This window comes from Pinus tabuliformis, chromosome 3_2 (assembly GCF_031772625.1).
Source record: "Pinus tabuliformis cultivar Carrire ecotype Pingquan chromosome 3_2, CPIR1, whole genome shotgun sequence".
Classification (NCBI taxonomy): Eukaryota; Viridiplantae; Streptophyta; class Pinopsida; order Pinales; family Pinaceae; genus Pinus; species Pinus tabuliformis.
Window position 1 is genome coordinate 620,331,936 of NC_142302.1, and position 14,312 is coordinate 620,346,247.

At 34.6% G+C, this 14,312-nt stretch overlaps 1 protein-coding gene and 1 non-coding gene across 2 annotated transcripts in view; both read left to right on the forward strand.

Annotated features, from left to right (window-relative positions):
* Nucleotides 1-10,762, forward strand: part of LOC149182132 (uncharacterized) — a 50,794-nt gene extending 40,032 nt beyond the window's left edge. Inside the window, exons 5-7 of the mRNA XM_089414459.1 lie at nucleotides 10,300-10,380; nucleotides 10,463-10,543; nucleotides 10,626-10,762. Of these exons, the coding sequence (XP_089270585.1) occupies nucleotides 10,300-10,380; nucleotides 10,463-10,543; nucleotides 10,626-10,762 (299 nt within the window). The remainder of the gene's footprint in view (nucleotides 1-10,299; nucleotides 10,381-10,462; nucleotides 10,544-10,625) is intronic.
* TRNAV-CAC (transfer RNA valine (anticodon CAC)) lies at nucleotides 10,200-10,273 on the forward strand. The gene has a single exon. It is a non-coding gene; the product is annotated as a tRNA-Val (tRNA).
* Nucleotides 10,763-14,312: the final 3,550 nt, after the last annotated feature.

Sequence of the window (14,312 nt, forward strand, 5' to 3'; positions counted from 1 at the left end):
CTATTGGATTTTTGGCCATTTAAAATACTTTTGCAATACTACCACGATTTTCTCCAAACCAAAGTGTCCTGTGACCCGACTGTAGTGCACCTTCCAAATCAGCTTGCCACACTTGCTTGAAGGAACAAAATGGTTCCCTAGGTAGCATAATAATGCATCTTGGAGGTGGAAGTCTGGTACTTTATTCCCATCCAAGAACATCTAGTAGTCGATGGAAAATTCTAAATCATTTATGTACAGTTGCGACCATAAAGAATTATCATGCCCATAAGAGTTGAGAACAGTGGTTAGTGCCACAACCGAGGGCCAAATGAGGAAATATGTAATGTTATTGGGGCTTCCCTTATTGTATATAATGTTCAAATGGATTTTTTGTAGGTATGTGGACCATTTCTGATGGAAATAATTTTGAAAATTTCTTTGTGTCTGTACAAACTGAAAAAGATGGTGATATGTGTGGATGATTGTCTCCTTCACAAGAATGTAATGTTTCCAAAATTGGAAAGCTTGCACGATGGAGTACATATCCTTATTGTAGTTGGGGTATTTCTGAATAGTATCAGAGAGTGTATCACTACGATAGGCCACCAGATATCCTTGTTGGGTGAGAATTGCACCAATAGTATAGTCGGAGGCATCTGTCTCAATTTGAAATGGTTGTTGGAGGTTTCGAAATCTGAATACTAGCACAAAGAAAACATGATTTTTTAGTTGAACAAATGTGGTTTGTTGTTCCTTGAACCAAAAAAAAAAAATCGATCTTCCTTTCGTAACTTGACTGAAAGGCCAAGTGATATGAAATAATCCCAACATGAACCTTCGATAGAAATTGGAAAGGCCTAAGAAGTTGTGAAGCTCTGCGAGAGTTTTCGATATTGGCCAATCCCAAATGACATGGATCTTAGACGGATCCATGGGGGATTCATTGGGGGATAAATACCATACCATGTGCATTCATATTGGGGGACATATATTGAGGACAAAATGACATAATATATTGAGCATATAATAGGGGGTAAAGGGTTTTTATATTGGCAGGTATAAAAAATGGAGCTCAAAGTTAATGAAAAAATATAAAGGGGTATAAAAAATGTTAATGAAAAAATTGATACGTACAATATCTAATGAAATTAGGGGTTTTTTAAATTGGGAAGGTGTATTGGGTTCATATTGGTAGGGGGTTAAATAATGTGATTTTTAGAGGTATTTTTCAATATGTAGTCAAATTAGGGGTATTGTTTAGTATGCCACGAACGCACGTGATATGCCAGGCGTTCATTGAGTGAAACCCCCATGGACAGATCCACATGGAACCTTTGCTCATCGATTATACAGTCCAAATAATGGACCTGATTCATGGCAAAGGAGTATTTCTCCAAATTGGCACATAGTTTGTACTGCCACAGGTTTTGAAGGACCTGCTGAATATGTATCAAGTGCTCTTCCAAACTCTGAAGATGAGGATATTGTCCAAATATAAAATTGCAAACAAATTGGTGAAAGGCTGCAAGATGTCGTCCAACAACCTCGTAAAAGTTATAGGGGAATTTGTCAACCCGAAGAGCATGACCAACCACTCAAAGAGGCCCTCCTTGTATTTGAAGGTGGTCTTCCATACCTCTGTGGGTTCTATAGGAACTTGGCGATATCTAGACTCCATATAAATCTTGCTAAAGTACTTGGCACCCTTGAGCTAGTCCAGAAGGTCATCAATATGTTGGATTAGGTATGTGTTCCTGAGAGTGATGTTATCCAGTGCCTGTTAATCAATACAGAGTCTCTTGGTTCCATCCTTCTTCTATACGAGGACAATTGGGCTCCCACAAGGTGAGGAACTTGGTATGATGTGCCATTTTTGTAGCAACTCTTGGATCTTCCACTTGATTTCATCATTTTCCAGAAGGAAGTGATAGTATACTAGCCCATTGGGTAGAGATTTCCCAAGAGTCATTTGATCAAATTCTTGACATGGTAGTGCAAGGGTACCCCTGTGGGTGAGGAGAATATGTCCTTGTACTCCTACACAACCATGTAAACTTACTTCTATTATGTGGAGGAACCCTTTCTAGGGGCCATGGATGTGGCCACGACCTGCCCCTTACTTTGAGAGCAAAAAGAAAAAGAAAAAACAAAAAAAAAAACAAAACCATGATCTTATTACATTGCTTAGCAAAGATCAAAGAAATGGAAGTAGGTGCGGCTACCTCCGGTATCCTGTATAGTTTTCTACCCAAGAAATAATAACAATGTGAGTTCTAGACACATACACAACATCATGCTTCCACAAGTATGATTGGCCTAATAAAACATCACAGACTTCAAGAGGATCAACATCACATAATACCTCGTTCGTGAAGGGATTGATGTTGCAAAGAAGGCGACACTATTGGCTGACACAAAGGTCTCATCCTTGGTGAAGCCACCCGATGTTGTATGGATGTGGGTGTGGTGTGGTTGTCAAGCCCAATTTCTTAACGACATTTGATGAGATGATGTTCTATTGGCTCCCAATATCGAAAATGAACTATACTGGAGAACCCTTCACCCACATCTGTGAGTGGAAGAGATGATTCCCCTCATCTAGATCTTCGAGCTCAATCTTTTGAACCTTGGTGGTGGCAATCGTGGCACTAGGTTCTGCATCCATAATTGGCTTCCCCTTTTCATTCCCTTTTTCGTGTTCTAGATTAGAATTAAAACATGCATTTGACTTTGACGATTTTAGCTCACACACCAGTCACTGCTTAGTGCGACACTCATGTGTGTTGTGGGTTGGGATGTTGTGGAACTCTCACCACTTTCTGGAGTCCTTCTTCATCTTCATGGTGCCACTCTTTGCTTGTGGCTTTGATGGGTTGTCTCGGGGCACTCCACGTTGGCTTTGTCCTTTTTAATACATTTTGGAGGTGCCTTTTCCCTGCTTTGAATTCACAGATCTAAAATCCTGATTCTTCTATTTAAATTTATACTTGATCCTCATAACATATCAGTACATAGTGCTAAGCGAGGAGATGTCTAGGAATTCCATTTCTTCTTGGATGTATTTTTGAAAACAACCAAAGTACTTGAGTATCATATGCTACTTAGAATCCTTGATACCCAACCTCATGTGTAGGGTATGGAAAATGTTTGTGAACTTGGGCACATCTTAGTCCCTTCCCTATCGTAGTGTGGTCCACTTTATGTACTTATCTTCATAACTTCCTACAAGGTAATATTGTTCCTTAACGACATATAAAAAAGAATTCAAAGAGGTTGCAACTGAATATAGTGAGGGTTCCTCCTTGTCCCTATACTCACAGTAAGTTTCCCACCAGTCCTCAACATGGGGAGCGACTTTGAGGAGTGAAAAAGTAATATTTTGTCAATCATAATAATTATGGACCAAAAATTATCCTTACATAGATTTAACTATTTATCCAAGGCATTTGTGTCTATTTGGCCTGTAAATATAGGAATTTCAAAGTTAACTTGTACCTTAAAGGGGGTGATGCCTTCGAAGTGACTGCTGGATGAAGATGATTCATCTGCTGAAACCCGCCAAAGGATCTAAGAAAAATTGTCCATCATCTCGTTCCTTTGTCACTTGAGGGCTTCTTCGAACAACATTTTGAAAGGATCTTCTGCTCCCTCATCTTTATTTTATTCCACCATGGGAGGCTATTGGGGTCGGCAAGGCTGGTCTTGCAAGGGTTCAACCAGTTCAAGTCTCAACTTCTTATGCCTCAACCTCATTGGGGACATGCACAAAAAAATAGAGAAAGAGTAGATTTCTCTAATACCACTAATCCAGATAGTACGAAGGAACGAAATGAAGTATATACTCAAACCAAAACACAAAGATACAACGAAATAGAACTTCAATTAATAAATAGCAACTGTTGAAAATTATTTATATACATAAGAGAAACAAACTGGCTTGGGCGATGGTAGCTTATCTCTGAGAAGAGATGTGACAACTATATACCTTCTGAATTATGTCACAATGAAGCTCACATTCCTTTTATCATCAAGAAACAATGGAAAACAATAAAAATCCAAAACCCTACCCCTAGGAGATGAAGCACCAAAATTTTGTGGGCCCCATTGGGGTTAATTGGAACATCAACTTCTCGGGGTTGTTTGACATACAATATTCGTTTGGCATGTACAATACCTCATTAGAAATATCTATCTGAGGAAAACAACTTTCAACTACAAACTCATAATGCTCTTTTCCAAAAAAAATGTCTTTTAGGGCCTCAAAACGACTTTGGAAGTTCACAACCTGAAAAACTACCAAAAATAGTAAATTGTGCTATAAATAAGGAAAATGAAAGGATATAGTCTTGGGGTCCAAGTGGAATAGGCAGGTGGCCACCAATATCCACCTAGATCAAAATGGAATGGAATAAACAAGTTGTCATGCTTACACCTACCTACTAGAAAGATGGGGTTTCCAAGACAAGCCACAAGGTAAGAAGATCAAATGTTAAACAAACCATGAGGTATATACCATGTAGATTGAGAAGAGGAAGGAGAAGGTGAATAAAAGGAAGAGGAAATGAAACCAAAAATAAATTATTGGTAAAAGGAAAACAAAAAAAAATCAAGCATGAAGAGATCTAAGTGGTCACACTTAGCTTTTTGAAGTTAGCTTGCAATCTTGACAGCTTGTCCACAAGGAAGTAGTAAGGAGACCAAAAAATATTGGGGTTCCCCCTTTCTTGAGATAAGTTGCATGGAATAAGTGAGCCACCATCCTTACACCTACCAAAAATATGGGGTCATCAAGATAAGCCACAAGGTAAGAAGACCAAGCACTCAATGAAACACAAGGAAAACACCTTGTGAAATGAGAAAACGAAGATGGAAACAAAAAAAAAAAGGTAGAGGTAATGATATCACAAGGGAGCACTTGGTAAAATGGAAGTCAAAATTTCAATTAGGAAGAGGTTTAAGTGGTCACCACTTACCTTTTAGGGACTACTTGCAAGCCCAAATTAGCAAGCCCGCCCATGCATAAGGGAGAAGTGAGGAGACTAAATGAAATTGGAATTTCTCTTTTCCTTAAGAAAAGTAAGCATGGCCGTTGTTTAGTGTGTTCATGCTAAGATTAATTACATTGTTAATGTATTGGTCAATGTTCCTCTATCAATGTCTCAATCATTATTGTTTCAATGGATATAAAATATTATAGTTGCATTTCTTTATCTAGGAAAATGTCCTTTCATGTGAAAAGAGGTGATAAACAGGTTGGTTGTTGCATTCACCTAACATTTAAATCTTGGCCAGTAGTAGGTTGGTTTTCTTTCAATATTTTATTATATCGACACTTAATAGTGTTTTTCCGGTCCTTGATTTTCTGGCAATGGAATTGGCTAATAACTCTCAATCCTTCATGTGTTATGAGAGATTGAAAAAAATCTAGCAATATTTTTACTTGCCAACACGTGTTCGGGAAAAAAATCAACAACACTTCTGACATTGGTTGATTACTTATAACTAAATAAATTGAAAATAGTAGTTTATTACACTGAGATACACTCTATAGCATAGTATAGGGGAGATGTGTACGAATTAGAAATTAGATGTAATGTAAGTATGTCAACATTTTTTAAATGTCATCTCTATTACACTTACATATGACTGGGATACACTATATATATATATATATATATATATATATATATAGAGAGAGAGAGAGAGAGAGAGAGAGAGAGAGAGAGAGAGAGAGAGCTAAACACAATTAAATGTCAACTTCAACAAATCAAAAGTAAATGTATAAATAAACATACACCATACAATCTATCTATCAATCAATCACTCAATCGTTGAATTTTTCCATGGATAAGGGTAGGTGGGAGTATGAGGAGGTGAAAAGTGGTTGCAAGAAGAGCGTTTGTCGACAAGGTAAAACTATTCAAAATTCCCTCGTCTCTTTGAGTATGTTTCATGCAATTTTACCTATCTTTATATAATGATTTATTGCATCTCTATTTTAGTTTTTAATAAATGATACTTGCATCTGTGACCTTCAAATTGAAAATTAATACTATCCTTAGCAACATTTTCGACTTAACCCGAAATACATGCATGAAAATCAATACTCTTTTGCAAACAATCAAACCAATAATCTCGCTTTGACAATGTTTTCACCTTCAGTTACATATTAATAATTGAATCTGCGAGCTCTAAAACCTCCACATTAATACTTTAATGAACTTTTCATAAAACTATGAATTTTTACATCACTTAGAATAACAATATTACAATTTTCTAAATTTCATCTTTACCATTGCAGATTATGGATAACCCTTTATGGAGATAAAGGGTAAGATAATATTTGGTTCACTAATCAACAAATTCATTCTTACTATTTCCATTGATTGGTTATGGTGCTTATTTATCACATACTTAAAATTAAATTTAAAGATGGTGAAAGGTATCTAATTGTAATTCAATTATTTGTATTCGTTAGAGTTTTTAAAAATCATTCTATTTAAGTAAAAGCTATTTTCTTTGGGTCCTAATTTTTTTTTTTGTTTATTTAGATAAAAAGCAGTAATTTTTTTCCTTTTAAATAAGAGTCAGTAATTCTTAAAATAAAAAGTATTGGTTAAGAAGTTTACCAAAAAAAATATTTTTGTCCTATACAAAGATATTTTGAACTTAGTCAAAATTAGATACAGCAAAGAATTCCATACCAAGCCTTGACTTGTCAATCTGTTGAGATACCATGAGTGCTTCACGTTAATTTTGTTAGTTAAGAGTTTCGATCCAAACATTTAGTTCTTGGCCGAGTTTGGTGGATCCTTTGAATTTGATTCATTGATTCGAAGTGATTTTTCCTTTATTGGACCTATAATATGTATTTTTCCCTTTCATATATTAGATCTTTGTCATTAGCCCTTACCGGTCAACCTGATGGTAATTCAAGTTATACCAGAATCTCTATTAGCAACGAAAGCATTCTATTTTGACAAACTATTAGTATGAACCTCACAACTAATGATTGTGAATATTTTGGCATAGAAAACAATGAATGATAATGGGTATAAACTACTAATTTCTTTTTAATTTTTCTAAATAGAGTAGATATCAAAACAAAATAGCTCATTCCTAAACCCAGTAATGTCAATCCACTATAAGTTTAGGAGCTTTAATTCCACTCCAACGGTAAGCTCTACAACTTCGTACCGTGACTCCTCCATAACCTTTGCCCACTAGTGTATGATTTAATGGACACTGTGTGGCTCTTTCCAACTATGATGGATGTCTCATTTCATTCATCCCATGTTTTTGTGCATCTTAACTAAGTCGATTGAATTTGTTTTTAAATTTTGGTGGCCTGAAGAATCAAATTTAATGCACTAGCTAATATAAATGATAATTAAATGATCAATAGGCATTTTCGATAAAGTAAGTAAAATCTATTTTTACTATTATATTAAATATTATCTTATATTAATAACATTTAATATAATATTATTAATTATTATATTATTAATTATTATGTTAATAGTATAATTAATTATAATATTAATACTATAATATATTATTATATTAATAATACATAATATAATGCTCACATGGCATAGAATAAATGGTGATAGCGTGTTTTGTTAAGGTATTTCGTGGTAAAAAGATTACTAGTTCAAACCCTGTGGTCAAACATATAGCCATGCTAAGGACTAGTGTGGCCCCAGTTAGATGCAATCCATAGATGATTTTGATGGCTTAGATGTCTCTGGGTCAGGGCTACTCAAGCCACAAGTTAGGTGTGCCAGTCATCTTAAGATTTGCATTATCTAACAAAAAAAATAGCATATAATATAATATTAATATTAGCGTAGATCAATCTTAACTTTGGATCTACCAAGTGCCAAGAGAGATCAAATCTCTTTTATCCCTCTTGACACTTGGTAGATGGGTAAAGATGGATCTAGGCTAGTTTTATTTTCAATAAACATGATAAATTTTAATTAGATAATTTATTTAGCTTATTTAAAAGGAACACCTACCTCTTGACTTATATGCCACGGTGTAGGTTTTGTATATGGATGGTCAAATGTTGAAGCCTATACCCATCTTAACGCTAGATCTATTAAGGATTGATAGGGATCAAATATCTCAAAGCACAAACTTCTTTCTTGAGGGTAGAACTTAAAGAAAAGTTTGTACCTTGAGAGATTTGATCTCTCTTGGCAATATATCTGGAGTTAAGATGGATCTAGGTTGGTTTATATATATATATATATATATATATATATATATATATATATATATATTTCAGGAGTCAAAATATTTACATAACATAATAAGACATTACAACATCTCTTCCAAAATAAATTGGAATGTGCCTAAAACCTCACAATTTAAAAAATATATACATATAATTATAATTATTACATATAAATAGCACAACTACATTAGTAAATGTGGTTGATATAGGTGGAAGGCATCATTGCTAATCAACTTTTGTAACTAAGGCCAATTAGTTTTTGGAAAACCTAGTGCTTCAAATTTACCATGGCATATCCGTACTAAATTATTATCTAGTAAATATGATGAAAGTAAATGTAGTCACCGTGTTTTTTTCTAACAAACCAGTGTTTTTGCATTCTTTTCCAGAAAATTATTTGTTGTTTCACAGTTTTAAATAACCAACCACTTCACATTTTCCTTGACATATATATATGCAGTTTTATGGTTTCTTTCTCCTTTCTGCAGATCCAAAATATAGAGAAACAAAAAGACATGAATGTCAATAAAATTAATTTGCCTATACCTTAAATTCTAATTTGCATTATAACAGCTCTCTAGCCTAACATTGAATATATATATATATATATATATATATTCCTTCTTGCTATTATTTTACACAAAGGCAGAAATTATGTAAAAACTATCTCGGCATAATTAGGGAAAGGAATAATCTCTATGCAGTTGCATCCATCTCATTCTTTTTCCAAATTGATTACCTTAAGAGATAAATCATTATCAATCTCTCAAACTATATATATATATATTCCTTCTTGCTATTATTTTACACAAAGGCATAAATTATGTAAAAACTATCTCGGCATAATTAGGGAAAGGAATAATCTCTATGCGGTTGGATCCATCTCATTCTTCTTCCAAGTTGATTACCTTAAGAGATAAATCATTCTCAATCTCTCAAACCACCACCATGGCCAGAGGAATATATTTGAGTAAAAAAATGTTTCCAAACATGCAATATAACTTTGCAACCTCTGAAACAGATCCTACTGTAAACCGTAAATCTAGAATTATGTTTAATACAGAAACTCAAGGATGTGCTCTACTTATCCTATTCATCAATCTATTTATAAAAGTGACATTATTACAAGGTTAATGACATAGAATGAGAATTTGAATTGATCCATATGTACATGCAGATTACAATGTACATAAATAAATTACTGAGTGCAATGTTATATTCATTCATGGAATTGGCTTGTATTTAATTCAGAAAAAAAACCGAACCATAAAATATATCAATAGGCTGAAATGATAACATCACCCTTGACCCTAGAATGTGTATGCAGTGTGGATCGATCGAAAATGAAATCACAGATTTAATAATAGCTACTTCAGGAAAATGAAAAATTAATAGTTACTCCAAGAAAATGAATGAAGGCAAATCATTAGCACTCCCAACATTAACAGGTAACCAGCTCCAACATTGGCATTCCCAACACTCCAAATATAGATGTCACTTTATTGGTTCACTTGGAAGCTGGAGCGTGTAGGCATACTCTGCACATTCACATTTATAAACAAAGTAACTGATTCAAATAGAAAACATAAAACAAAATACATCCATTAATAAAATAGTCACAGTATAAGAAGCAACGCCTTCAACAAAAATAAGAAAGAACTGTAAGAAATGTAGTATACTCCAGAGTTCACACCAAAATTTATGAAAGCCTAATATCAATATCAAATTCAGATTTAAGCGATTAGTGCAAACTCTAGATTTCAATTATAATTGCAGTAATTTGATCAAACATTTGTAACAAAAATATCATGTCATTTCATCAAATGAATATAATAAAAATGACATATATATTAAATATTCATATTATTTCAAACAATCAATAAAATTTTACTTAGCAGCTGCGCATATGGGATGATGGTATCATCATACCATTCCATCATATCGGGTAGGGGGATACGTGACCTTCACCATGTCTGTCTGGGTGGTGTAGTTGGTTATCACGTTAGTCTCACACACTAAAGGTCCCCAGTTCGAACCTGGGCTCAGACATAGTTTTTTCTGTTTTGTCTGAACAGAATATTCAAGATTCCTGTTCGAACTCGGCCTCAGACTTGCTGTTTCATATTTCGTTTGCACCAAACAACTAGAGGTGCCCGGTTCGAACCTCACGTCAGAAATGTTGTTTGATATTTTGTTTGTACAAAACAACTAGACGTCCCCTGTTTTTTGTCTGTACAGCATATACAAGATTCCTGTTCGAACCCGGGCTCAGACTTGCTGTTTCATATTTCGTTTGCACCAAACAACTAGAGGTGCCCGGTTCGAATCTGAGGTCAGAAACGCTGTTTGATATTTTGTTTGCACAAAACAACTAGACGTCCCCTGTTCTTTGTCTGTACAGAATATTCTAGATTCCTGTTCGAACCCGGGCTCAGACTTGCTGTTTCATATTTCGTTTGCACCAAACAACTAGAGGTCTCCGGTTCGAATCTGATGTTAGACATGCTGTTTGATATTTTGTTTGCACAAAACAACTAGACGTCCCCTGTTCGAACCTGAGCTCAGCCATGCCGTTTCATATTCTGTTTGTACAATATTAAAGTTTGACTGGCGAACTAAAATTTAATCTGCATTTTTGTTTCTACGAAATATTAAATCCAATTAGCGCATCAATATTCTAACCCTCTGGTCTCACACGCCGGGCGAGCTCAGACATGCTGTTTCATATTCTCGTATTTGTGGCGGAGAAGGATCCGCTGACAGATCGCAGTGTTTTCTATTACGAATCGCTGAAGAAGGCGGGCAAAGATGCCGATTTGGTTATGACAGAAGACTAAGGCCACGTCTTCCATCTCCACAATCCGAAATCTGAGAAAGCCTTTGCAAAGTTTCAAACGCATTTCGAACTTCATTCATTCCTCATCTTCCAATGACAGTAAAAAGCCTAACCACAATATTTCGGTATGAATATGAAGGCAAGTCTCTGTAGCTTCTATATACAGTTTCGTGGCGAAAACACATAAGGGCTACGGGGTAGCGAATATTGAAGAAATTGGAAAGTATTAATAACAGAAAAGGCTACAGGGTAAGTTGTAACAGGTTTACCATGGTGGTGCGGAAATTGAAGATATTGGAAAGCCTTACTATGCCGATATTCAAATTGATGTGTTTCTGTTTCTGATGACTTTCCTTGGCTCTATGCTTATGACAGTTATGTTAAATATCTCTCGGCCGCGTTATTAGTGGTCTGTGGCTTTCAATAAATCTCATTAATAAATTCAAGGTTATAGGTTCATTAATATGAGGTTAGTGTATTTTTCGATTTAGATTTATTAATGTACATTATCTAACCGGGATTAATGTGGCTATATCATAGGATTTAGTGATGGTGATGGTGATGGTTTGCTATCTCTGAATTATACTTATTTAGTTTTTATTATAGATATATTTTAACGATGGATATATTAAGTATGGAGAGTATCAATTTTTTTGTAAATTTTTTTGGGCATTTGGATTGTGTAGACTACATGTTTTAAATTTGCATTTCCAACAATTTTTTGCTAGATTTTAAACAAAATTGAACAAAACATATACATAAAAAAATAGACATGTAAAATACCTTGAAATATTTTAAATATATATTAATCATAAGAAATATTTTAAATATGTATTAACCATAAGATATTTCTTTTAATTGCATTATATAATATATGCATATATGCAGAGTTGATAGTGAAATATTTTACTTAATCTAGGCATTGCAATATTTTATTTATGTACCACATTGTTCATATTAAAATTAATTTATGTTATAGTAGTAGGTTGAGTGTTTTTCTATCGACATGTAGTACTTGCCTTGAAAATGCGATTGATAAACCATCTATGGAGAAAATCCAATACTCCTAGAAAACTAAGTAATACCCAAGCTAAATTTAAATTGAAATCCCTAAGAGAATACTCCCCTAGACCATGGATCTAGGTCAAGGGCAGAAAACTATAAGAAAGACATATTGTAGTTGTCCTACGGTTGGGTGGAGAGTCGAAGTGCCTCCCTTTGATGCCAATCTTTGAGAGATAAGATAAATCGTTTATTTATACTCCTTGTATATCTTCTTGCACTTAAATTGTAAATCACAATAACATGTGATAAAGAGTGTGTGAGAAGTGTCATTCATGGTTGATTACTCTTGCTTTTGATTGCAATATGTCTTGTGAATATGCTACTATGCTCAAAATGTGAGGGATTTATAAATCCCTATAAATACTGACATGTTCTTGGCTAATAGCATAATTCTTGTTAACTATTTAAGACTTTAATGAATTGTTATGGATGGGTAAAATACCACGGATTAATCATCATATCCATTAGAGGTTCTCTATGGTTGAAGGCCTAAAGCAGCTTTTCTTGATTAATATGCCTAGTGGGCTTATATATATATATATATATATATATATATATATATATATATATATATATAATGGTCATTTTTCCTTCTCATGAAGTGTCAATGGGAATTAGGCATAAACATTTACATAAGTGTATGCATTTGTTAGGGGCACTTGGGATCGAAATGACTTAAACTGCTATCTATTGTGGCCATGGGTTGGCTAGGATTAGTGTTTTCTTTATGGAAAGACATTGCACCTATGTGTGTGTATTTTAATGGATTGTACTACAATTGATATAGTTGGTTAAAGAGGATGTAAAATATACTCTCATGTTTGCAAGATTCTTAGGCATAAATAAGAATAAAAAAGGAAGCTGAGTAAATCCATGATTTATTTGGAGAGAACCCATAAAACTATTTTCTCGTGCTAAGGAAGAATTCACCTTCAGATCAGGGTGGATTTAGGTTAGTTTGGCTTGGTTCAGGAGTTCAGGCAACTGAGAAAAAGGATGAGTGTTAAGTCATCTAGGAGTCGAATCTTGAATGGGTCGAAATCAGCTAACATGGAGGCATAATCATACATAATGTAACTAAATCTTATGTTGGTGTGGGGCCCTTCGAGGTTATAATGTAATAATTCCATGGATGATTAACTATTAGTAAAATTTAATAAAATAAAAAGGCTCTAAACGTTAATTAAACTAAGTTAAATAAAGGTGTACCAATCAAGGTGGGAATGAGCTAGATTGGGAGTTCAGGGTAATTTCACTTACATACACCAATGAAAGCCCAAAAGGGCGGTGGTATGAACTGAAGGTCTGGGAATTTGAGGAGCCTGAGATGCACACAAGAAAGCAGGACCCAAAGTCCAGGATGTGGGACTGTGCTTGAACATACACAGGAAGAAACACTAGTTTGGGGTTTGGGGGTTTCGAGCCTTAGACTAGTGGAGTTTTAGAAGAAGGATTGAACCTCAAATGATCTAATATAATGTAATTCCTTAACAAAACAAGTTAAGGGGGATAGATCCATGGGCCATATAACTAAGTGACCTGGAAGGTGCAATGTGGGTGGAACTAAGGACCCATCGATACCAAACGGTGATGTGACACCATTTGGGCATTTCGTGGGTATAAAAATCTCTCAATGAGTTGAACGCGATGATGTGGTCCAAATTTAATTCCACTAGCTTTGGAAAGAAAGAAATTTTGAGACCCCATTTCCATAATGACACCATGTAGATCATGTTAGCTTTATGTAGCAACCCTCCAACTACCTGCGAACAATAAAGTGGTGCTACAAATTGGTATCCGAGTAAAGGATTCAACACTGGACCCAAAAAGGCTCACTTGCACATGCACAAATGAATACTTGATATGTTGGATATCCCTTTTGTTCATAGTAGTGTGTTGATTTTGATTCACAACTACACCAATGTTAGAATGGATGTAAATATTATTTGATTGTCTTCATTTTAAAAAGCATACTAACTGAGAGTTGATGCTACAAATGGTCTCAATTTAGGGTACATGTTACATGTAAACCAAGGTATTACGTAATTTGATTTAATTGCACTTGACTAACAATTATTTGTGTGTAATAGCATATAAGATAAGAATACACAAAGGAACAATAGAAAATTGTAGTGATGGCTAGCATAATGGTGCAATATAGCACTGACGAACCTCAACATGGTCAAG